The sequence below is a fragment of the Sorex araneus genome, chromosome 4, assembly GCF_027595985.1.
Source record: "Sorex araneus isolate mSorAra2 chromosome 4, mSorAra2.pri, whole genome shotgun sequence".
In the NCBI taxonomy this organism is placed as follows: Eukaryota; Metazoa; Chordata; class Mammalia; order Eulipotyphla; family Soricidae; genus Sorex; species Sorex araneus.
In genome coordinates, this window is record NC_073305.1 from 203110850 (window position 1) to 203137045 (window position 26196).

The 26196-nt window shown below is 48.8% G+C and overlaps 1 protein-coding gene across 2 annotated transcripts in view; it reads right to left on the reverse strand.

The window, feature by feature from the left end:
- CALN1 (calneuron 1) overlaps positions 1 to 26196 on the reverse strand; it is a 554332-nt gene that overhangs the window by 498403 nt on the left and 29733 nt on the right. The window contains exon 2 of one of the 2 annotated variants that reach the window (XM_055134277.1): positions 16640 to 16829. In XM_055134277.1, coding sequence (XP_054990252.1) covers positions 16640 to 16758 — 119 coding nt within the window. In that variant the 5' untranslated portion in view covers positions 16759 to 16829. Of the gene's footprint in view, positions 1 to 16570; positions 16830 to 26196 lie in introns of those variants that run through there. The other variant, XM_055134280.1, reaches the window with a different exon arrangement.

Sequence of the window (26196 nt, forward strand, 5' to 3'; positions counted from 1 at the left end):
GGCAAAAACCCACAGAGACATAAAAAAAAAAAAGCCCACAGTTGCCAAGAGTTTAGGGATAAAGGAAGAATGCTGAATCAACAAAGCACATGGTGTTTTTAGTGCAAGAAATCCATTTCATAGTTATTCTAAAGCTATCCAAAGTAATTATGGATACCTGACAATATGTATTTGTCAGAATCTATTGAAATTCAACACAAAGCACAAATCATTAGGCATGCAAATTTTAAAAAAATCATTTAGGAGGTCAATCGGATCTCAGTGGGAATGCAGAAAATGATCAATCCTATTATCAATCTATATCCCAGTGTCTAGAAAAAACCTCACAGAGGGAGGCTGAGTGAGGCTGAGGTGTGGGGGAAATGCTGATATAAGTAACTTTGGAAGTCAGTAAAGTTTACAAACCAGAGGCAAATTTATAAAGCTATTTTAGTTCATAAAGCTGTGTGCTCCAAGTGCATGTAATAACAGTTCTGGTGCTGTTATGATGCATACCGTAAGGAAATCATGAAAGAAATGGGTGGTGGATGGAAGGCGCAACTTATCACTGTTTACAGTAGGAGTTTATGGGCAGGTAAGGGAGGCACCTACAATGATCTGTGTGGTGATTGAGTCAAGGCACCGGGATACACTCAGTACACTCAGCTGAGCTTCATGTAGGCACAGCTCTTTCACTGTATCTCTGTATCACTGTCATCCTGTTGTTCATGGATTTGCTCGAGAGAGGGCCAGTAACGTCTTCATTTGTACCTGTTGCATGCTAGTGAAGCTCAATGGCATCTGCTCGCTCCACGAACACAAAGAGCACGTTGTTATTACTGTTTTTGGCATATCAAATATGTCACGGGTAGCTTGCCAGGCCGTGTGGGGAAAAAAATTTAAAAAAAAAAAAACAAAGAGGTCCAGGAAAAATTACATCTCTCTCTTCCAGGAGCTTTGTTTTATAGTCTCTGGATCTTGGCCATTGATGAGATTACATGGCACCAGGGGCAGTTTGTGGGTGTGACTGTCAAGCTACTAGAAAACTGGGGACCTGGGTGGAGGAGGCCCAGTCCCAATCCAAGCAGGTTTGGAGATCTCAGCCACAGGTCCCGTATACCTGGGTTCCTCTGTTGGTTCCTTCATGGGTGAGGCTTGTCTGAGTGTGTGGAGAGGGGCCTTGAGCATGGCTGTGGCTGGATTCTGGAGGTTTTTGGCTGCTGGAACTCTGCTTGGCATGGGGAGGGAAACTAACCCCTCTAAAGGCACAGCTCTTTATATGAGAAAATGTACAGTCTGTGCATATTCATAGATTATTCATAGATTATTCATAGGTTATTCATGTTTCCTTGTTCTGTCAGCTAAGAGGGCCTAAAACAACATCTCACTGACAATCAGCATGTTTAGGGCTCAGATGTTGGTTTCATTCTCTAATTAGAAAAACCAGGGCACGGGTCTGGGGCAGGAAGTTCACAAGAGGAGCCTGAAACATCTTGTTCCAGAAAAATAGAGAAGTACCCCCAAAACAGGAGATTCCAAAGGTCAGAGCTGTAGTCATTTGAACAGCAAAGCAAGGTTGTGTTGGGTTTTCACCGAGTTTAAAATAAACATCTGTGAGCCCATTTGTGTTCATTTATACATACGTGATTGAATGAATCACTGTGGGAGAAGAGATAAAAGCTCCTGGAATGAAGAGTTCTGAACAGTACGTACAGAGCCTAAGCTCCCAGTTTCTGGGCTATAGTCTGTAAAGTAAGTCCCTTCCAGAGAGGATGGAAGAGAGAGAAGAGATTTTTTCACTGGACATCCTGGCAAAACACACTTCAGGCAGGCAATTGAGGTCAGCAGCAATAATGCTAAGTCACATTCACAGCGTAATGAAAAGGGCACTTTCCTCTGTGATCTTGCTCCCCCAGCTGAAACCTGAGGAAACATCAGACAAATCCCAATCTCAATTCTCCAAAAGACCTGACTTCAAACTATCAAGACCCTCATAGCCATCACATCCAGAGATACCTACGGAACTCTGATAACTCCTGGAGAGAGAAGAATTGTTTGCTAAACCTTAGGAAAATAATTGAAGTGGGCCCTTCATAAGAGCTGGGCGGTGGCTCATAAATTGCAACTCATCCGCCGTCTTCATAGGAAGTGCAATAAAGGGAAATGTTGTGTTTTTGTTCTCTCCTCAAGTTTTCTGTAAATCTGAAATACCCTAGGTTTTATTTTCCTCTTTATGTTGAGTCTCTGAACCTCCTGCCTGCATGCCTGGCTGTCTTCACTGGGGCCCCCTCAGAGGTGGAGCAGGTTGAGTTTCCCTCCCTGCCCAAGCAGAGTCCCAGCAGCCCAAAAACCCCAGAACCCACCCACAGCCATGCTCAAGGCCACTCTCCACACGCTCAGACAAGCCTCACCCATGAAGGAACCGACAGAAGAACCCAGGTATGCGGGACCTGTGGCTGAGATCTCCAAACCTGCTTGGATAGGGACTGGGCCACCTTCACCCAGATCCCCCGTTTTCCAGTAGCTTGGCAGCCACACCCACAAACTGCCCCTGATGCCATGTAATCTCATCAATGGTCAAGATCCAGAGACTATAAAACAAAGCTCCCGGAAGAGAGTGATGCAGAATCTCTCACGGCAGAACCAGGCAAGCTACCTGTGGCATATTCAATATGTCAAAACCAGTAGTAATAATGGGCCTCATTCCCCTGACCCTGGATCTGACAGGGACAAATGAGATATTACTGATGCCTGCTCAAGCAAATCGATGAGCAATGGGAAGACAGTGATACAGTGATATGTTAAGTCTCACTTGTGCTGCCCCTGAGTAACATGTCCATCACGTGCACAGGTCCCATTGGTGAAATGCCACCCTGCTGGTTGCATTCTCTTCTTTCCCGTTTGCATGGCCTATGCAGTGGACCCTGGACTCCACCTTGTTCTGGATGCTCTGCCTGTACGTGGCCCACATTGCTGGGTCCTGCCTTGCCCAGGAGTCTGCCCCCACCCCCTGCTCCAGGAACACTGTGGAGAACCCCGTGGCCGCCCACTCAGCTTTTACTCATGTTCCCACCCCAAAGTGAGTAGTGTTATGTTCACACATTTGGACTAGACCAGAGGTGGTGCTTTGGGCTGATGCCCTGTCTTGTGGCTTCCCAGGGTCCCCATGAAGGGGTGAGGCAGGAGTCCCCAGGGAGCCAAAAGAGAAGCAGAAGCCACACAGATGCTCTTTCTCCTGGAGAAAGTTTCCACTACCTCTCAGCCCCTTTGCTCCTTCCTCCTGGCTCCAGCCTCTGAGGGAGCTTCCAAGGTGCTCAGAGATATCTCCCAGCACAAAAATAGTTTCAAAGTTCTGAGTCTTCCCCACACCTTTCATTTTGCACATTTTCTCTGTCTGTAAAAATTGGCTCTCAAACTTTGTATCTTCCCAAGAAATGGAACACCTACTTTCCTGCTCTGGGTAAGAATTTTCTCAGCTGAACTGTCTTAATGTGAACATCACCAAAGGAATATTGGCTCCAAATGATGCCCGTAGACTCTTGAGTTCTGTGGTTTGTGGGTGCAGGAAGAGTCAGAGGGTTCTGGAGTCGGGGTGGATATTTGTCTAGGTGGTGGGAAACTGAGGAAAGAAACAATGGGTAAGGAGAGGGAGTACTCTCCAGCCCCCCATGCATACGGAGAGCACTCCTAAGAATTGGGATTTATGGGGGTGCTCTCACTCTCAAACACCCAAAGGGTGATCTTAAATGGGAGAGAATTTAACTTTATTATCATTCATCTCTAAATGAGCACTGTCATTTTCTTCAATTAGGAATGCAAGGCAGAGGTCCTACTGAATTGACACTGGTGATTTGGCGCGAGCATTTGAAGTCGATTGGTTCAGTTACAACGGCTGCAGTGATTTCCTCGGGTTGTACACATGCACCACTAGGTGCTTTGAAATTGCCACCAGATCTGACCTTTTGACACACTAAGAAGCACCTATGTCCCCTATCAGGATACCCATGACATTTTTCAAAGAAATAGACAAAACACTCCTGAAATTCATATGGAACAATAAACCCCCATGAATAGCTAAAGCAATCCTTGGGAAAAAGAAGATGAGTGCCATCACCTTCTCCAACTTCAAACTCTACGACAAAGCAGTAGTGATTAAAACAGCCTGGTATTGGGCTAGAAACAGACCTGCAGACCAATGAAACAGAGTTGAATATCCTGTCACAGACCCCCAAAAATATGGCTACTTAATCTTTGACAAAGGAGCAAGAAATGTGAAGTGGAACAAGGAAAGCCTCTTCAACAAGTGGTGCTGGAAAACTGGATAGCTACTTGCAAAAAAAGAACTCTGACCTCTGTCTAATGCCAGGCACGAAAGTCAGATCAAAGTGGATTAAAGACCTCAATATCAGACATGAATCTATAAGGTTCATAGAAAAAAATGTAGGCAGAACTCTCCATGACATTGAAGCTAAGAGCATCTTTAAAGATGAAACAGCACTGACCATGCTAGTGGAAGCAAATGTAAAAAGATGGGACTACATCAAACTAAGAAGCTTCTGCACTTCAAAAGAAACAGTGACCAAAATACAGAAAGAGCCCACGGAATGGAAAAGAATATTTACCCAATACCCATCTGATAAGGGATTAATATCCAGGATATACAAGACACTAGTAGAATTGTATAAGAAAAAAACCTCCAACCCCATCCAAAAATGGGGAGAAGAAATGAACAGAAGTTTCCTCAAAAAAGAAATTACATGGCCAAAAGGCACATGAAAAAATGTTCCACATCACTAGACATCAGGGAGATGCAAATCAAAACAACAATGAGATATCATCTCACATCACAGAGACTGGCACACATTCAAAAAAACAAAAGCAACCAGTGCTGGCATGGATGTGGGGGAAAGGGATGCTCTTTCACTGTTGGTGGGAATGCCAACTGGTCCAGCCTTTCTGGAAAACAATATGGACAGTTTTTCAAAAACTAGGAATTGAGCTTCCATATGACCCCGCAATACCACCTCTGGGAATATATCCTGAGGATGCAAAAAAGCAGAGTAGAAATGACATCTGTAAGAATAAGTTCATTGCAGCACTGTTCACAATAGCCAAAATCTGGAAACAACCCAAGTGCCCTAGAACAGATGACTGGTTAAGAAACTTTGTTACATCTGAGAAGTACAAGTTGGCAACGATGCAACTTCTGGCAGATATCTCTCTGGACTTAGTTACTAAAATACTAAATTACAGAAACCCAAAACTGAGAGGCCGCTAAGTGTGGTCACTCGACCTCACACTTCTTCATCCTCAGCAATGGAAAACAAATTACCTAATGCTTCCTTTTCAGCAGGTCTGACTTTAGGGGAGAGACTCTCCAAACAATAATAGTGAGTTTTGTTGAAATATTGTATGCAATCAAAGTGAAAGTAAAGTGAAATTTATTAGTTACACAGGCGGGGGGGGGGGGCTTAGGGTGGGGGGGCTAGGGGCGTGGGGGTGTTTGGGGTGTGAGGGGGCGGGGTGGAGCTATACTGGGATTCTTGGTGGTGGAATATGAGCACTGGTGAAGGGATGGGTATTCGAGCATTGTATAACTGAGATTTAAACCTGAAAACTTTGTAACTTTGTAACTTTCCACAATAAAAAATTAAAAAAAAATAAAAAATAAAAAATAAAAAAAAAAAGAAACTTTGTTACATCTACACAGTGGAATACTATGCAGCTATTAGGAGAGATGAAGTCATGAAATTTGCTTATAAATGGATGGATATACACAAAGAGTATCATACTAAGTGAAAGGAGTCAGAGAGAGAGGGACAGACATAGAAGAACTGCACTCATTTGTGAAGTACAGAATAACATCACATGAAGCTGACACCCGAGGACAATAGATACAAGGGCCAGAAAGATTGCTCCATAGCTGGAAGCCTGCCTCATGAACAGTGGGAGAAGGCAGATGGAATAGAGAAGGGATCACTAAGAAAATGATGGCTGGAGGAATCAGTCGGGATGGGAGATGTGTGCCAAAAGTAGATAATGGACCAAACATAATGACCTCTCAGTGTCTGTGTTGCAAGCCATAATGCCCAAAAGTAGAGAGAGAGTATGGGGAATATCCATGGAGGCAGGGGGAGGGCGGGAAAGGGGGGTATACCGGGGATATTGGTGGTGGGGAATGTGCACTGGTGGAGGGATGGGTGCTTGATCATTGTGTGATTGTAACCCAAACATGAAAACTTGTAACTATCTCACAGTTATTCAATAAATTTTTTTAAAAAGAAGCACCTGTGTCATAGCATGCATTTAATCCACATATTGATAGTATTTCCTTTGTTAACTCAATTATTTAAGTCATGCATTTAAAAAAAACATAATTCATAGGCTTTCTCAGACTGCCAAAGGGGGGACCCTAAAATAGTTTTGTTTTGTTTTTTCTGACTCTAATATTTCTTTGCACACTGTAATTTTCCCCAAAGTTGAAATTTGGGGAAATTTGTTGTTCTCCAGCCTTTAGTAAAGTCTGTGTTTTGAATTTCTCACTGTGTGCTGGTGGGGTGAGGGGGGATGTTGAAAGGTGCAGGTCCCCAGAATGCTGGGGATTTGGTCACTGCAGTGGTGAGTGAAGATGGGGTCCCGGGTCCCGGGAGGGGTCCGCAGAGGGCCGGCAGGAGGGCATGAAGCCAGAACAGGCCCAAGACTCTGACTCAATTAGCGAATCTGACCCCACCAGGGGAAGAAGCAGCTCTGTGGCTCACGGCAGCCAGCGCTCCTGAGAGCCATCCGGGGCCGGGAGATAGTGCAGTGGTTAGGGAAACATGCGCCCCACTCAGGTTGGATTTGAGCATCACTTGGTCCCTCAGCACCATTGGGTGCAAACCCCAGAGGCCCCCAGCTCCGCCGGGGAGGCCTGGGTATTCCCAGCACTGAAGGCCTGGAGCAGCATCGCCTCCTTGAACCCTGCGCCGAATGGATGGTGCTGTTGGAGGAGAATCTCTGCTGGCACCTAGGGACCTGCTGAGCACAGCCCGGGAGAGAATGAGCCGGTGGCCCACATCCCAGGGCAGAGCCTGTCAAGATCCGTGAGGGCCGGGCCCCGCAGCGCCCCCTAGAGCGGGCCGCGGGCATCACATTAAGCCGCCGCCTTCTCTTCCTGGCGCTTTGTCATGACTTTCCCTGAAAATCTGCCCTGGTTATCGTCTCAGCTCAAACTCCAAAGGTGCCAAAGTGGATTTTTCCTCTCTGTCTTCCTCCTCCTGGAGTCTGGCCTATTCCTGGTTAAGATAACTTCAGGAGATGCTCCTCGGACTTAATAACGTTCATGTGGTCCTCGTGATTCTCGAATCGTGGGGGGGAGGGTCCCCGTCTCCACGGGCGCCTGGTCCTGTCCTTCTGCGCCCGCAGTGGGACGCAGGACGATGCTGCCAGGTGTCCCGTGGGCTCCGCTGATAGAAAGGCCGAGACTCACCCAGGAAAGCTGGCCGTTTTCCAACGTGAGCCCCCAATTCACGGCACCTCCTCCCCCTGTGGCATGCTGTCTGTTGCCTCCACCCCCTGAATCCAGGGTTTGGGCTGCTTTCGCCACAAAATATGCCAGAGTGATATTTACGTGGGGAAGGCATGTGTTACAAAAAGGCCAACCAGGTTCCAGCTGGTGCTCTTGGAGGACTCGTGACTAGATGCTCATCTCGGAGCCCAGATGTCACATTGGGAGAAGCACCAGACCCAGGAGGCGTCTTGTGGTGAAGCCCAGCAGAGCTGTTCCTTCAGTCAACCCAGCCCAGGGACGTGGGGTGCCCGGGCTCGGGAGTCTGCCGAGGAGGCGGCGAGCACCAAGGAGCAGAGTTTGCACCTGAGTACTGGGCCGAGCCCCAGGACAGAAGACGTCTCTGCAGAGACCTCTGGTGTGGACCATTTATCACAAAGCAGTAGTAGCAGGAGTAAGAGACAGAAGGTCCGGAGGAAGAGGCTTCTGCAGTGGCTACTGTGGAGCCTGGGCTGAGAGGGGTTGGGGGCGGGGTAGGTTGAGGCCCACTGTCTCTCCGGAAGGAGGAACCCCAGGAGAGGAGCTGTTTGATCCAGAGCCTGCTAACTGCAGGGTGGGTGACCCACAGACCCCACTTTCTCAGGAAGAGTTAAATGCTCAGATCGAAATGTGATGCAAAGCCCAAGAATGTGCTAGAGGAATATGCGCTTTCCTAATGATTTCCAAGCTTTTCTATAAAAGGAGTTTCTGGCCATGAGAATGAGGGATTCGGAGCCCTAAACAATAAGTTTGGGGCTTAGGTCATGAGCCCTATTACAGGAGCCCATGTAACTTATTGTTACAGTCCTGCAAACCAAAAACCATCTTTGAAAGCTGGTTTGTTTGGGATTTTTTTGTCCTAGAAACTAGCAGAGTGCACCATGATGGTTTGGTCTTATTTCATCATTAAACTCTGTCATGAGATGCCTGCATGAAGACCCTATGATGCTGGACATGTTCTGAACATTCTGGACTCCTGTGCAAGGATCGGAAGGCCGGGAGCCCGAAGCCCCAAGCCCTTGCAAAGAAGTCAGATTCCTTACAGGTCGCCAGGACACTGACCTCAGAGAAATGGCTGTTCATTTCAATGCCAATCTCCACTATGGCATATTGGATTATTTCTTTGTTATAGGAAGTGATTGGATCCTAGGTAAAAGGAGGATTTCTGAGATTGAGTTAGAACTTTCCAGAAGGGTGAAAGAGTGCCCCTCCCCCTCCCCCCTCCAATCTCCACCCTCCACCCCTGCTGTTTCCCCCAGCTTGGCTCATTTGTAATAGTCTCTGTGGAATCTAGAAGTTCCCCTTTGACTAATTACAGCAGAGTTTGCTCTTCATGAAGTGTGTGTCCTTGCTCCGGCGTCCTCCTGCACCCTAAAGAACCTTCTCCACTTAATTCCCCCTCACCAATCCGTTTTCTATGGCTCCTTCCTGGCCACGCCAAGGCCCCTACCTCAGAAGTCCTTCCCTTAGGTAAGTTGGTACAACGATCCTGGAGAGCAATCTGGCAAATATAGCAAAAGCACATATGCTTTCTGACCCAGAAACTACTTCTGGAAAATGTATAATTAGATAAACGTGCACACGTTCATAAGGATAAATACACATGGGTGCTCAGTGCAGCCTGCTTCCGATAGCGAAAACAGAGCAGCCGCAACAGACACAAAGAGGAGGCTGGTGAACTTCATCACAGAGCAATCGAGAAGGACGTCGATCATAAATAGCTGTGGGAAAAAATGATGGCGCAGTTTGATCACATTCATAACAGACCAAAACTCCCATCTTCGATATGGATTGCACAACGTCAAACAAGGGGTGCTATTCACGTCATCTGTGTGTGTGTGAGTATGTGTGAATGTGTTTGCAGTTGGAGATGAATGCAAGGCTTCCCACATGCAAAGCACGCGCTCATACCACTGCCTAAATCACCAATCCCTTGGTTTTAGTCATTTTGAGGGGAGACTTCCAGCAGTGTCTGGGGGCCTGGGGACCAGCCCTGAGATAGTCTGCGGGGCTCATGCAGCCCTAATGTTGGCTTCTCACGCCTTGTGATGTGATGCTGCTCAGAACAGCTTCTGGAGGCCACCAGGGTGACACCTGGCAGTGCTCAGGTGACCTGGGGCTCTGGGGATCATATTCAGGGTGTCATGCAAGCAAGGCCTCTTGCTGGCCTTCCATATCATACTCTTATTTTATAAAGGCATGGTGTAGCCTATAGCTCTGCTGCTGCTGTGCGTGTGTACATGTGTGTGTGTATGTGCATGTGTGTATGCGTGCGTGTATCTCGTGATAGGCTTCTCACCACACCCTGTGAATGAATTTGTCCTAGCACATAAACTCCATGGTGAGTGCTAATCTATCTTTCTCATGAGCTTGTAAACAGCAGGAGGAAAGCAATGAAACATGGTTTTATTCCCAGCACAGAACCTGGCACACCAATTAGCAGTGCTTGAATGAATGTTCAGTTCCTAAGCATTCGCAAGGCCCAGAAACTGTCCCTCACTTATCATTTGCATTGATCTCAAAATGAAGAGTGTCCTGGGGAGAGGAAATAATCAGCAAGTGGTTTCTAGGCTTTCACACCACACACACACACACACACACACACACACACACACACACACACACATTAAATTAAGCCCAATGACCCAGGCTCAAATTCTATTTGGAAAATCTGAGTTAAACAAAGGTACCCTTTTCCTCGCTGTAAAATATCTCTAAGATTTTAATATGCTTTCCTATTCTTCAAAGTAGAGTATGACATAGCAGCCGAGTTTTACTGACCATGAAGCACTTTGAGAGGAGTATTTTATTTACATCATGTTACAAGGATCATCAACTGCATGCTGCATTGAAAGAATCCCAAAGGAAGTCAAGAGAAAAATCCCAGGTGAAAGGAAGATTTCCAAGAGATAGGGTCAGGCCATCTACAGGAGAGTGAAAGAATAACCACAAATTTCTTAGGGATCAAGAGAGATTCCAGCAGGATGGATAAAGTGGTCAAGCCCCAGGCTCTGGACCAGAATGTGGTCAGTACACTGAGCGGACAGAGGGAAGGTCACTGAAAATGTGGAAGAGAAGTGAATAAAAAGAGAAGAAGTGGGGCTGGAGTGATAGCACAGCGGGTAGGGCATTTGCCTTGCATGTGGCCAACCCGGGTTCGATTCCCAGCATCCTATATGGCCCCCTGAGCACCGCCAGGAGTAATTCCTGAGTGCATCACCAGGTGTGACCCAAAAAGCAAAAAAAAAAAAAAAAAAAAGTGAAGAAGTAAAACAAAGAACAATCATGCCTTCCAGGAAATTTGACGGAAACCTGACAACGACAAAAGGGGCTGCCAGGAGACCAACACTGTGTGCTTGGGGGAGGCGGTGGGGATGGGGCCACGCTGAGGAGGACAGAGAATGGTCTGATTCCCGGTGTCAGGAAAGTCTGAGCTCCTGTGGCTGGGAGTACTGAGGCTGGTGGAAAGACCCCTCCTCACTCAGAGGGTCACGGAGGCACAAGGATGGGCGTGACTGCACGCAAGGGGACAGAGGTGGGTGGGCAGCTGAGGAAGGGCCTTTCCAGGCCATTTCCCTGTTGGTCAGTGAGGAAGTGGCCCTGTTCACCAGAGAGGGGTCAGGATTGGATCAACCCTGGTGGACAACAGGGAGGAGGCCTGATCATGACAAGAAGTGCCAGGCCCCACAGGGGATGTGTTGAGTGAAGGTCCTGAGTTTTTCTGCCTCTATAGTGTCTTCTGGGGTCACCAGTCCTTGTTCACACCCAGGCAGGGCTTTCTTCCTCCGAGCGCTCCACACTCTGAAGTAAGAAAAGGAGCATGAACAGCTGCAGGAGGGGCTACCAGAGAGAGGAGCACTGTATTGTGAGCAATACAAGGCGGTGCAGAGAATGGCCAGGTCCCAACTGAGACCATGGCCATGAGGTGTGAGAAGAAGTGATGTCTCTGGAGTTGAAGTTGACAAGGGGAGGCGAACATCACTGCCTGGTCATCCCTCCTGGTCACTTTGGCTTCTTCTTATGAACTCAGGGCTCACAGATGACACCGTGAACATGGTGAACAGGTGACCATGCACCCAAGAAATGCAGTGATGGTCAGAAGGAAAGCAAGGAAGGAGCAGGCAACGAGGAAAGACTGGGGGTAATATTTTTATACAACTTCTAAGAAACCATGCTGTGATGAGCCTCCAATAACTCTTCAACTGAATCACCATGTTGTTCTTCTCAGGAGTTCTGGGTAATCTCTACTCCTCATTTTTATACATACACACACACACACACAAACATACATGAATATCTTCTTTTTTTGTTTCAAATCTTGATATTCACCTCCACACATTGCAGAACTGCTGTGAGCAAAGACACGGCCTGTTGCCAAGGCACAGTCCTTCCGTCACCAGCCAAGACCACCCACAGCTCTGCAGGAGCCACTGCCCTCCGAAAGCACAGAACCTACTCCTGAGAAGCAGCAGACACAGCTTGGTGTGAAACAGTTATCCTGGGGGCTGGAGTGATAGCACAGCGGGTAGGGCGTTTGCCTTGCACGCAGCCGACCCGGGTTCAAATCCCAGCATCCCATAGGGTCCCCTGAGCACCGCCGGGGTGATTCCTGAGTGCATGAGCCAGGAGTGACCCCTGTGCATTGCTGGGTGTGACCCAAAAAAAGCAAAAAAAAAAAAAAAGCAAAAAAAAAAAAAAAGAAACAGTTATCCCGTTCCTCATAAACTGAGGTCCAGCAAAGGCAAGTTTGGGGGATGGGAGAACCACGGTGAAAGAGTGGGACTCTCTGAGCCCCTGCAGGGACAGGGCTGAGAGGTGTGAGGCAGAACATGGAGGATGTATCAGCAGGGAAACTCTAATCTAGGGTGCCAGCCTAGTTAGAGAGGCTGGTTTCGGAACCAGGCAGGGAGAGTTGGGTTTCTTCTCCCTCTCCCTGGAGCAGGGCCTCAACTCATGGAGGAGTTGACGGTCCTGTTTATGTGGAGCCTCTTTTCATCAGCTATTCCAAGCAGGGGTGGGAGGGAGAGACAGGGAGAGAAAAATTCCCTTTGAATTTCCATTGCTTTCAGAATCAGCAATTTAATGAGTCATACACTCTAAGTCCTTGCTTTGTCTACACATTTTCATTTCAAAATACGAAAAAACACTTTGTTTGGAACAGGGGCTATTTTTAACTCATATATCAATAGGGCACATCTATTTCTCCTCATCTGAGAAAAGCTTCCTTTGAGTTGGGCCTTGTGGTAGTAGCGTTGCTTACTTGGCTCTCTTGGTTGAAGCCACCTGAGCATCTCTCCATTGCCTCTTCTAGCTAGATCTGTGTCCTCTCCAGGGTCATCCATTAGTCATCTCCAGACCCCACCCAAAGAGTCCAGACTCATAGTCGGAAAAAAGAAGAAAACACTCATCTACCCCTAAGCCAGGAATCAGTATGTCGGTGGGCTAGACGCAAGCTGGGTCTTCACTGGTCAGTATCTCCCCAAGAGTGGCGAAGGATGTCTCTTCCGACTGTCATTCCTTCCAGTTACATCAAGAAAAGACTCAGCCATGCATCAGCAAAGACATAGAAATACACAACCTGGAGGGCTATGCAAATCTCTAGGATGACACACAGGACGAGCACTAGAAGGGAAGGATGTCTTTCCTTGACAGTCTACATCCTTTGTGCTAACTTCCTGTCTACACTCCATTTGGGGACTCCAAGCCAGCTTTATCTGATCTGCCAAATAGTTTACCCCACGGGTTCGTGTGAGAGCCTCCTCCTCTTAAAAGCCCCAACTTATAGCATTGAAAGAAATCACCTTCCTGGCCCTTTGTAGACTGCTAGTGACCCTCCAGAAAGGGTTTACACAACCAACATTGCAAGGGGCTTGGGTGAGGAGGTGACCTTCCTTCTCTGTCGCAGCCATGTTCATGCCCTGTGACCTGCCTTCTCTGGGCATCATTGGGTTGATCAAGAGTGAATCGTGGGTGAAGAAATAACTCAGAGGTTGGAGCACATACCAGGAAGTCAGAGAACTGTGGCACCATATTGTCTCCTAAGTCCCTCCAGGTGTAGCCCAGGTGACACCCCCTCCCACCACCCACCCTCCCCACACTGCTGGAGATGCCTCCTCACAAAAACAGACAAGACAACAAACAAACCAGATTGGACAGTGGAGAGCTGAAACCAAGACTCACTGCTGGGTACTTGGCAGAGACAGTTGCCTGTGGACAGACACAGAGAGCTGAGCTCCTTCTTGGGTTTCCTTGAGGCTGTCCTTCCAGCTGTCCCTGAGACCTGGAGTTCTAGGAGGCCCCGCCCATACACATGCCTGAAGTATTCTGAACAAGTTTCCTTGGATTTACCTGGAAGAACTCTCCTGGACTTCTGCCAACTTGCAACCAAAACGGCACCAGGAAGTGTCAAAGAGATCCAGACCCAGTAGGTAAGAAGAGGAGGTGATTCCTTCTCTTTTATAATGTTTCCCACCTTACCCGAGCAATAGCACGCAGGTAGGGCATTTGCCTTGCACATGGCAGACCCGGATTCGATTCCTTCATCCCTCTCCAACAGCCTGGCAAGCTACTGAGAGTATCCTGCCCACACAGCAGAGCCTGGCAAGCTACCTGTGGTGTATTCGATATGCCAAAAACAGTAACAACAAGTCTCACAATGAAGACGTTACTGGTGCCCGCTCAAGCAAATTGGTGAACAACGGGATGACAGTGCTACAGTGCTACCCGTACCAGACATGACCACCCAGCGTGCCTCGGGGTGAAAGAAGCCCTAGTGCTCTGTGCTCGGTCTCAGTACCCAGGCACTGCTTTAGATGAAGGAGGCTCACAGACAAGGAACAGGAGGAGATGGAGATGATGCGCTTGGAACTCCTGGCTGGAAAGGCTGTGAGAGCACATTCCAGAGAGGCTGTATTCCCTCTGCTTCCGTGGCCAGCACGCTAGAAGATGCTCGCGTGAACCTGGCAATGGAAGACCCTCACATGAACCCTTCGCGCCTCTCCTCTTCCAGCTCTCTCTGTCCATTGCACAAGGAAACTTGTGAACTGGATGTGTATGCCACAGGAGGAGAAGACAAAGTATCATGTGCATCTGTGTGAGCATGTGGATGTGTGCTGGGAGCAAGCCAAGAGCCTCAGAGGCTAACAGGATTTAGCTCGCAGCTCTGGGCGCTAATGGGAGTTAACTCGCCTCCCAGGAGTCACCAGAAACAGAGCACGCTCACCTGCCTATTCACTCCCGGAAGAGCTGTAGCGCTGTAGCACTGTCGCACTGTCGTCCCCGTTGTTCATCGATCTGCTCGAGCGGGCACCAGTAACATCTCCATTGTGAGACTTGCTGTTACTGTTTTTGCATATCAAATACGCCACAGCTCCAAATTCTAAACCTCCAGATCACACAACAATGGTGAAATACTTAAGAACGTGGGAGGATGTGGAGCAAAAAAAAAAAAGCTCTTCTGACTCCCCCTGGACTGGTTTGCTGCATGATGTCTTCATGCTCCTCAGGAAGATAACTTCCTCCACAATATCAGGCGCGATTCTCACTTTGACCACAGCCCCATAGGACAGGCAAAGTGATCTCTCTGCCACAGTGCTTACCTATTTTTTTTTTTTTTTTGCATGGGCCTTTTCCGGGTAGGTGCCCTAATCCTATAACTCCGTTGCAGCCTAAAAAAATGGTCAACCAGGAATGTCACCTTGAGCTGTATTTATTCTATTCATGCTTCCAGCTGGGTCTCCTCTCCTGGGAGGTGAGAAGGGAAGAGGAGGCGACCCTGTCTGAGTTGGCCCTCAGGCCTGGTGACATTCCCTCAGCAGCACCTTGCCCTGAGGCTGCCCCTCCACAGACTTGGTCCCAACTTCACAGCTTCCTCTTCCAGACCTTTCTTCAGAGTTGAGGAGAGCTCTCCTGAAGCAGGGATCTCACCAGCTCCCACCTTTGATTTCCCAAACAATTCATACTGAAAGCGTCGCGGAACACCCTAGGCTGGATCCTGCAGTCCAGACCCCAGCTCCTGGGAGAGATTCCTAGAAGTCAGAAGTCTTAGTCTTCAGAGTCATTTTCGCTTCGACCTGGGTTCGATTCCTTCGTCCCTCTCGAAGAGCCCGGCAAGCTACCGAGAGTCTCCCGCCCACACGGCAGAGCCTGGCAAGCTCCCCGTGGCGTATTCGATATGCCAAACACAGTAACAACAAGTCTTACAATGGAGACGTTACTGGTTCCCGCTCGAGCAAATCGATGAACAACAACGGGACGACAGTGCTACAGTGCAATGCTTCCTTCCCACAGTGCTCATCCTAACTCGTAACTCTCTCGGCCACCCCTTGAAGTTGGGACAGTGAGGACTGGAAAACCCAGCCACACCGTGTGAAGAGACATTGCGAATGTGCCATTCTGAGACTTTTCACAAACCATCTCCTCCATTGATATTTCCTTCTATTAAGCCCCCCCGCCCCCCCCATGTCAAAATTCCTCCTGAAATTTTACAACCACGACTGTCTCCAAGGAAGAAAGCAAGCTGGACCCCACCCTAGGAAGTAAGTGATTTGGAAATGCCCCAAATGCCTCCCTTGAATGAATCCCCTCCCCGTAGTGGGGTAGAGGCCAGGTAGCCCAGTGGCTAGGGATGCAAGTTGGGAGTTCAGAGGGACACAGGTAGGCAGCCGAGTTTACCTGCGCCTGTGCAGTATGGAGCAAGTTGGTTCAAGTGTCTCTTACTTCTTTCCTGTTAAGATAGGGTTAACCACACCCCTAAGGGGTTACGATGAGGATGAATGGGCGTTCTCTAGGCCAAGTCCCCAGTTCTGTGTGTGGCCATACAGAATAGAGGCCACAAACAGCTGCTGCTCTTTATCTGACTCATCAGGACCCCTTTCCAGCAGCTTCCAACTCCCGCCCCCTTGGCATCCACAGCGCTCCAGCAGGACCCTGTGCAAGTCTGTCTGCCTGAGACAGCGAGTGAGCCTCTGGCCTCCGCAGGGACCTGTGTCCCCCCTCTGACCTCCTAGGTGGCCTGTCCCCCCGACACTGACACTTGGACAGTCCCCGTCCCACGCCACCCCCTACCTGAGGGCGGAACACAATCAAGTCGTGAGAAAGCTCGTTTCTCCAGGGGTTTGGGGGGAGAAGACTTGCCAAGTGGGGAAGTCGGGGGCCCGGCTCCTCGGCGGCTCCTCTCCCCCTCGGGGAGCTCCTCCGTCCCCCTTTTCCTCATTCTCAGGCTTCCCCTCTCCAGGTTGCTCTGGCAGCCGCATCGGGGGTCCAGGGCGACGCGGTCAGAGAGACGTGTGTGCGCATCAAGGGAGCATCCGCCGAGACAGCGACCCTGCAAGGAGGGGACAGAGACTCAGGCTCGTGGGGAATCTCCTCGGAGGCGGGCGCGGGAGCCGGGCACTGCCGCCCTCCGTGCTGGATCAGGACGGCGGCGAGCACAGTCCTGGCTCGGGAGACAGAATCACAGTTAAGACACATTGTTTAGTTATTAATAAGGCCTCAATGTCACCAGAGGGTGTTATACAACAAACCAATAATATGCCTTTGGAAAGCAACCTTAATATTTACAGGTACTTTTCCATCCTCCCTCCCGTGGGCTTTGCTGGAGTGGAAGCAGTATGGAGCGAACCAGAGCAGCCCGCGGAGTGCAACTTGCAAGAGTGCGCAGCGCAGTGCCAGCATCGTTTGTTTCCTTGCAGTGACATCCACAGAGCCGACGCGGGGGGCAGCATTAGGATAACCATCACGCATGGAGGCTCTTGCCAAGCTCCTGGGCTTGTGACGTGGCTCGGGATGCCGGAGCGATGCCCGCCTCGCTTCCCCGGGCACAGCGAGCAAAGCACGGCGGAGGCCCAAGCCCTCCCACAGAGCCCGCCTTCGCTGACCTTCCTGGCGCCACCAAGCGGGCACTCGCCCTGTCCTGTGCCTCTCGTCTGTGCCAGTCTCTTGGTTGTTTCTCACTGGCTCTGTCTCAGTTTCTTTGCCTCTGCCTCTCTCTCTGTCTCGCTCTCCTCTCTCTCCTGTTTCTTCTCTCTCTGTCTGTCTCTCTCTCCTCTCTCTCCTGTCTCTCCTGTCTCCTCTCTCTCTGTCTCTCTGTCTCTGTCTCTCTGTCTTTCTCTGTGTGTCTGTCTCTCCTGTCTCCTCTTTCTCTGTCTGTCTCTGTCTCTCTGTCTTTCTCTGTGTGTGTCTGTCTCTCCTCTCCCCCTCTCTCTGTCTCTCTGTCTCTGTCTCTCTGTCTTTTTCTGTGTGTCTGTCTCTCCTCTCTCTCTCTGTTTCTCTGTCTCTGTCTTTCTCTGTGTGCGTCTGTCTCTCCTCTCTCCTCTCTCTCTGTCTCTCTGTCTCTGTCTCTCTGTCTTTCTCTGTGTGTGTCTGTCTCTCCTCTCTCCCCTCTCTCTCTCTGTCTCTGTCTCTCTGTCTTTGTGTGTGTCTGTCTCTCCTCTCTCCCCTCTCTCTCTGTCTCTGTCTCTCTGTCTTTCTCTGTGTGTGTCTGTCTCTCCTCTCTCCTCTCTCTCTTCTCTCCTCTCTCTGTCTCTCTTGATGTCTCTCTGTCTCTCTGTCTTCGTCTCTGTCTCTGTCTCTCTGTCTTTCTCTGTGTGTGTCTGTCTCTCCTGTCTCCTCTCTCTCTGTCTCTCTGTCTCTCTCTGTCTCTCTGTCTCTCTCTGTATCTCTGTCTCTCTCTGTCTCTTTCTGTCTCTCTCCCCCACCCCCCATGGCTCTACCCCCTACTTGTCCTCTCAGATGTTGGCCTCCATCCCTGATCTGGTCCTTCCATGGCAGGGTCTGGGCTCCCCCGCACGTGTGTTTCCTCCTGCTGCCGTTCCTGTTCGGGATTCTGGCTCTTGTGAATAGCCCGGCACTGTCCTGTGAACACGCCACGCAGGCGGTGTTCCCTTGGCATCATCGAGACCCGGCAGGAATAATCTTACGATAATAGTGACTCAATAAGCGTTTCTTCCGCACAGCTGCTCGGGACCTACAGTGAAGCTGAAAGAATCTGGACGTGTGAGTTGAACCAGAGGCCGGTGGCGGTGAAGTGAGTGAGCCCCGGTCACGGCCACCGGGATGGAGCACCAGCCCACGCTGGGAGTGCCCGGCCCCAGCAGCAGGCAGATGACTGTCCTCTCTCTCTCGCTCCCTCCAGGGAGACTCCCCTCTGCCCCTGCTCTCATTGCTCTCCTGGACAAGCACAGGAAACGGGCGGGGACCCAGGAAGACTGCCCAGGGTGTGTGCTGGCCACTGCTGTGGCTGTTGTGGCTGTAAGTCAAGGACACACAGTGCTCAACGAAGGGCAGGCCCGGCCCATGCCCACACACAGTGCTCACTGAAAGGCAGGCACAACCATCCAGAACTCCTGACAGGAACCAGAACCAAGGACCAGCCACACCAACCAATCAGCTGCTTGCAGATCCCACAGGGTCCAAAACCCACATAATGTGGGTCAGGCTGCCTGGATGGGGTTAGGGAACCTCTGCTCTGTGGGCTGTGGCTTAGGAGATCCTGCCCCACACAGGAGCCCTGGTCCGGTGAGTGCTGGGCTGTCTCGAGACGGGGACCATCGGGACCCTAGTTTTGATCTCACCGAACAGTACAGGTACAACCCATCCATGTCACAACACTGGTCCTCAGACACACACAGACTCCAGTACTGTCTCACACACGCACTTTACCATTGTCTCACACACACTCCAGCACTGTCTCTCTCACACACACACACTCCAGCACTGTCTCTCTCTCTCACACACACACCAGCACTGTCTCTCTCTCTCACACACATTCCAGCACTGTCTCTCTCTCACACACACACTCCAGCACTGTCTCTCTCTCTCACACACACACCAGCACCGTCTCTCTCTCTCACACACACTCCAGCACTGTCTCTCTCTCTCACACACACACCAGCACCGTCTCTCTCTCACACACACACTCCAGCACTGTCTCTCTCTCTCACACACACACCAGCACCGTCTCTCTCTCACACACACACTCCAGCACTGTCTCTCTCTCTCACACACACACCAGCACCGTCTCTCTCTCACACACACACTCCAGCACTGTCTCTCTCTCTCACACACACACCCCAGCACCGTCTCTCTCTCTCTCACACACACACACACCCCAGCACCGTCTCTCTCTCACACACACACTGAAGCACTCTCTCCTCTTTCTTTCTCTCTCACCACAGCACTCTCTCTCACACATACACACACATACACCAGCAATGTCTCTCCCACACACATACACACTCCAGTACTATCTCTCTCTCACACACACACACTCCAGTATTATCTCTCCCTCTCTCACACACACACTCCAGCACCATCTCTCTCATACACACACTAAAGTTGTCTCTCCTCTCTCTTTCTCTCTCTCACCCCAATACTGTCTCTCACACACACTCCAGCACCGTCTCTCTCTCTCTTTTTCACACACACACACTCCAGCACTGTCTCTCCTCTCTCTCTCACCCCAACATTGTCTCTCTCTCACACACACATACACTCCAGCCAGCACTGTCTCTCTCTCTCTCTCTCTCACACACACACACACACACTCCAGCACTGTCTCTCTCCTTTCTCTTACTCTTACTCTTCTCTAAGTCTCTATGTCTCTGTGTCTCTCTCACACACACTCCAGCACTGTCTCTCTCTCTCTTTTTCACATACACACACACACACATACTCCAGCACTGTCTCTCTCACACACATACACACTCCAGCATTATCTCTCTCACACACACACACACACACACTGCAGCACTGTCTCTCTCCTCTCTCTTTCTCTCTCTCACCCCAGCACTGTCTCTCACTCTCTCACACACACACACACCAGCACTATTTCTCCCACACACATACACACTCCAGTACTATCTCTCTCTCTCATACACACACACACACACACACACACACACACTGTAGCACTGTCTCTCTCCTCTCTCTTTCTCTCTCTGACCCCAACACTGTCTCTCTCTCTCACACACACCAGCACTGTCTCTCTCACACACGCACACACACTCCAGCACCGTCTCTCTCATACATACACACTGCAGCTCTGTCTCTCTCCTCTCTCTTTCTCTCTCTCACCCCAACACTGTCTTTCTCTCTCTCTCTCTCTCTCACACACACACACACACACACACACTCCAGCACTGTCTTTCTCACACACAAATACTCTAGCACTGTCTGTTTCAAAAACATACACACTCCAGTACTCTCTCTCTCTCTCTCACACACACACAAACACACACACACATATACACACACTCCAGTTCTCTGTCTCATACACACACACACCAGCACTATCTCTCTCACACACACTCACACTCTCCAGTGTGCTCTCTCTCGCTCTCTCTTTCTCTCTCTCTCTCTCACAAACACACACACTCTAAAACTGTCTCTGTCACACACACACACTCCAACACTATCACACATGCTGAAAGGCCTGTTTTCAATCACTACACGGGACTACAACTCCACATTCAGCCCTTGTCCTTGGGCATACACAGTCAGAGGACACATCGAAAGCTTCGCACCTTCACACACACACAGACACACACACATTTGTGCCCAGCTGGCTCCCGCTCACCCACCCACACTGCGCTCAGCTGCACTGTTGGTGGTTTCTAGTGATCCTGTGAAATCACGCAGGAGCAGCCCGGAGAGCAGCTCCCAAGGAGCACCGCCTTGCAGGTGTGAGGCCCTGCTTTGATCCCCAGCAAGCAAAGCAAAAACAACATGACAGAGAGAGGGGGGAGAAAACGACTACTTCCTGCAGGAGAAAAGCAAGAAAAGGTGGCATTGTATTCTCTGATGGGTTTTCAGTTGCCATGATAGTCCCGGCGTGACAGCTGAGGTCGGGGGCACACACAGGTTTTGAGAATTAGCTCCCTGGGTACAAGAATTCAGACATGATGGGTCCCCTCTTGGGTGAGTCCTGGGCAGTGTATCCTGGCTGCCAAGGAGACCGCTGGGCACTGCCAGGTCCCAGCAAGGCTAAGCAGGTGGCCCCCCAGCCTGGGACTTCCGTCCATAGAGTTACCTGGAGCTGCTCCCTGAGCACTGAGAGTGTAGCGGTGAAGGGCAGCTCCGTGAGGCTTGTCATTCCTCTGGTGTGGCTGCCCTTCTCTGTGGCACTCCTGATGCGCCAGGAGAGCCAGGACCAGCCTCAAGCCACAGCCTGAAGGAGGCGCCTTCTCCATTCAGGAGTCCTCTCTCAGGATGCCCCCAGCTGGGCTAAGGTGGCCCTTGACACACAGCGGGGACACTGAGCTTCCTCTACAGACACGGACTGACCACCCACCGCCAACTAACAAGGTCACCTAAATTGGCATCTAGACAGAAGCTGGCACTGTGAATCCCTGAGTCTCGAGGAGCTTCTTCAGGAGAAGTGACATGCCCCTTCCCCGGCAGATATGCGCCTTGTGTATGTTGGGACTCACAGACATGGCGATCAAAAGTGGCTCTGCATACCATACCCAAAGCCCTGGGCTGCCTCATTTCCTGGGGAGATTCTAAGGCGCAGTGATGCACCCACCCTCACGTTATCTTCTATCTTATTTCATTTGTTGTCACAGAAATGGTGGCCAAAACTCAGAGAAGGGAACACCAAGTAAAATGTGGTCGAAGGCCATGCGGGGGAAGGGTGATGCGTGCCAAATGTAGACTAGAGACTGAACACAATGGCCACTCAACACCTTTATTGCAAACCACAACACCTAATTAGAGAGAACAAAAGGGAATACCCTGCCACAGTGGCAGGATGGGGTGGGGGGAGATGGGATTGGGGAGGGTAGGGGGGATCCTGTGTTTACTGGTGGGGGAGAATGGGCACTGGTGAAGGGATGGGTTCTAGAACTTTGTAGGAAGGAAACATGAGCACAAAAATGTACAAATCTGTAACTGTACCCTCACGGTGATTCACTAATTAAAAATAAATAAATTTAAAAAAAAATTTTTTTAAAAAAGAAATGGTGGCCAAGCGTGACATCTGAAGGCCAAGATGAGCCCCAGTGTTGGCTGATCTCTGAGCCACATGGGCTTCCTCTTCAGCGTTTCATTTTGACACTAACCTAACCTCTGGCCTAACCTCTGCCTTGAGAGCCTGAAAGTGTCCTTGATGCCCTAGATACCCCACTGGTGACTCTTGTTTTGGTTATACCCTCGAGGTGCTCCCTCCACTCCACCACTCACGCACCAACCCAACACGGAGACGAGAGCAGCGGTGTGACTCAGAGCATCCGAGGAGCCCCAGCACACACTCGCAATCCCACCTCTGCCATTAGCATTGTGTGATTCCTAGCAAGTATCTTAGCTTCTCTGCCCTTCAGGTCCCCTGTCTACAAAGTAGGAGTGCTAACAGTGGCCTCTGCATTTAGGGTCATTGTCAGATGCTTGGAACAGAGTAAAAACTCCACCAGTGACCTACTAACATTCCTTCCTTGGTACCTAACAGGCAATAACTGAGAACTGCAGAACGGCTCTGTTTACATGCGTGTTGGGATGAACCCCTCATGGGATAACAGGGGGTTAGAGGTGCAGAAAGCATCCCCTACAGATATAGCCTCATGGGAATCAGAACCAACTAGAGACATACTACAAAGGCACAGACCAGAGAGAGGCAGTTCCTGTTCCTTCGGATCAGTCTGTTTTTGCTTGAGTGCCTTCAAGAGGAAAACTTGGGGTTCTCCCCTTCATTTAACCAAGAATGTCCATTAAGTGGATCCCTGTTCCTGCCTCTGAGGAAGCGGCACATGGAAGCTCACAATAAACCGCCATGATTCTGACCACACCTGTTCACCTGGTGAGGATTTTGGTATCTGGGGGGCCCCTATAGATTGTACGGTTGCTGGTGGCCACATTAGAATCACAATCATTATCATTTGCAGTGCTTTCAATGGGCTCCTGCATCCTTACTTTTCTCTCAAAACCCTCTACATATGCCATCAAATTTTAGCCAGAAATAAAATTTGTCTCCTTAAAATTGAATATAATTATGTTTTACTTGTTCATCACTTATCTTTTACTTATTACTGATTTTTCTAAGCATATCTCAGGTCTATAACATATATATATAACATATATATATCATTATTGTATGTAGACACTGTACTTATCCCTTTGTGCATGGATGAATACCAGTTGGTTTTGTATTATGGCCACAACAAACCTTTTCATGACAGTGACTTCATTTTCCTTGGATTTACACCCAGATGAGGCATGGCTGGATCTCATGGTGGTGTTATTTTTAATATTTTGAGAAACTTTCATACTGTTTTCCATAATGACTGCAACAATTTACATTCTGCTCAACAGTGCAAAGAGCTCTCTTTTAAATAATTCTGTTTTAACCTAATGCCCAATGACAGGTGGCTGGATAAAGAATACGTGGTATGCATATATTCAAGGGAATACTCCCAGCTATAAAACAAGACAACATATTATCTTTAGAAGTTATATAGATAGACCTTGAAGAGACCAGACTTATCAAAATAATTTAAAAAATAACAGTTAGCACTCTGTTGTTTCACTCACACAGGGGAATATAAAGAAACAAAGCAAATGAACCAACAAAACAAACTCTTAGTATTCCATTGTGTAAAGTCATGCAACTTTCTGCAACCTTTTTTAGAACTGGAAGATATTATGTTGAGTGGAAGCAAGACAGAAGAAGAACAAAACACAGGATGATTTCACTTATCAGTGGTATATACAATAACTGGATGAGGAAATGTAATGTAGTTATGGGGATTCCTAGATCACCCTTGACCCCAGAGTGTAGGAAGGGCAGAAAAAGAAATAAGTCAAGGTGTAAAGGTAGAAGAGAAAAAGAATTAATGGGGAGACAGAGATCATAAACCTTTAGTTTTATGGGTAATATGGGAGAGTGGTCTAGCCATATATCCAAAGCACAGATTCAACAACACTGAAAATGAGATCTAAACCATAACCACAGAACTTTAAAATGTGCCTGTCAAGGTAGTGGGTGACGAGGAGAGGGTGTATGAGAACATTGCTGGAGGGATTGGGTTCGAAATATTATATACCTAAGACCCAACTATCAACAACTTTGTAAATCACTGTTTTTCAACTAAATATTTTTAAATTTTAGAAAGTAACTCTTAGACACTGAGAACAAGCAGTGGTTACCAGAAGGGAGTGGAAAGGTGAGAAGACAGGTAGAAGGGATGCATTTGAGAGTGAGAAGGTGCTAGAACTGCAGCGTTCTGGGTGCAGTGTGGTAGCCGTATTTCTGGAGGCAGGGAGCCTTGTATCTGAAATAATGATAATGGACAATAAGTAAAATTCTGTTTGGGAGGTATCTTTTAGACAAAATATTGAATGAGATCAATCATGCCATCGTGTGTGTAGTGGGATACAATTTACCGAGAGTACAAACAGAGGCAAGGGTGAGCCCCAGGCTGCCAAGGAGCGACTGTCAAAGAAAGAATCAAGACTCAAAGTGCTTGACTGCATTCATTTGTGGTATACAAAAATATATATATAGTATAAGAAGAATATTCATGGCCAGGGAAATAGGGGTTAGGAAGACTGGTCAATGGCTGGAACTAACCACAGGTGCATATAGGGTTAAGGATAGGTAAGAGAGAAGAGACGATACGACAATAATAGCTAGGAATGATCACGCTGGACAAAAGCCGAGGGTTAAAAGTAGATAAGGGATATTCTTCTTGTTGTTGTTTTGTTTTTGTTTTTGTTTTTGGGCCACACCTGACAATGCACAGGAGTTACTCCTGGCTCATGCACTCAGGAATTACTCCTGGCCATGCTCAGAGGACCATACAGGATGCTGGGAATTGAACCCGGGTCAGCCACGTGCAAGGCAAATGCCCTGCCTGCTGTGCCAGCCCTGGTAAGGGATATTCTTGATAACCTTTCAGCATCAATATTGCAAGCTACAGTGCCCAAATATTGCAAGCCATTCTCGGAGACCTCCAAAGCTACACAAGGATACTCAGAGGTGTGTGGTGCCAGGGATCAGAGCCAGGCCGGGCATATGCAAGGCACGCTCCCTAACCACTCTACAATATGTTTCTAAAATATTTTTTAAAAATTTACTGTTTTAGCTCTTTGTTCTTACCAAGGGCAAATAGATGCTTCCTTAAATGTGCTGTAAAGGGGCTGGAGCAATAGCACAGCGGGTAGGGCATTTGCCTTGCATGCGGCCAACCAGGGTTCGATTCCCAGCATCCCATATGGTCTCCTGAGCACTGCCAGGAGTGATTCCTGAGTGCAGAGCCAGGAGTAACCCCTGTGCATCGCCGGGTGTGACCCAAAAAAGAAAAAAAAAGTGCTGTAAAAATGAAGATGAATTTTCTCCCTCTTTCTATGGAAAACCAGTTTGCGTCGCATTGCTCATGAAGATACAATGTCTGCCCCCAAGATGGTGAAATTTCTAGGCTCCTGCCTGAAAACTGGCACCACTTCCTGAAATGCATCTCCATTCTCTGGAGCTGATGGGGCTGAAGAGCACAAAGGTCCCATGTGTCCTGACTCATATGACAGAAGCCAAACAGCCTCATCCCTGCAGGGTCCCTCGGCATGAGCAATGAAGGGTGAAAGCCACCAGAGAAAAAGAAACGATGCGTATTTCCTTAACATAAATACATACACATGCATGTCAATCCAAAAGCCAGCATCCTGCCTCTTTTAGGGAACAATCAGACTTGATTGGTAAAATCAAC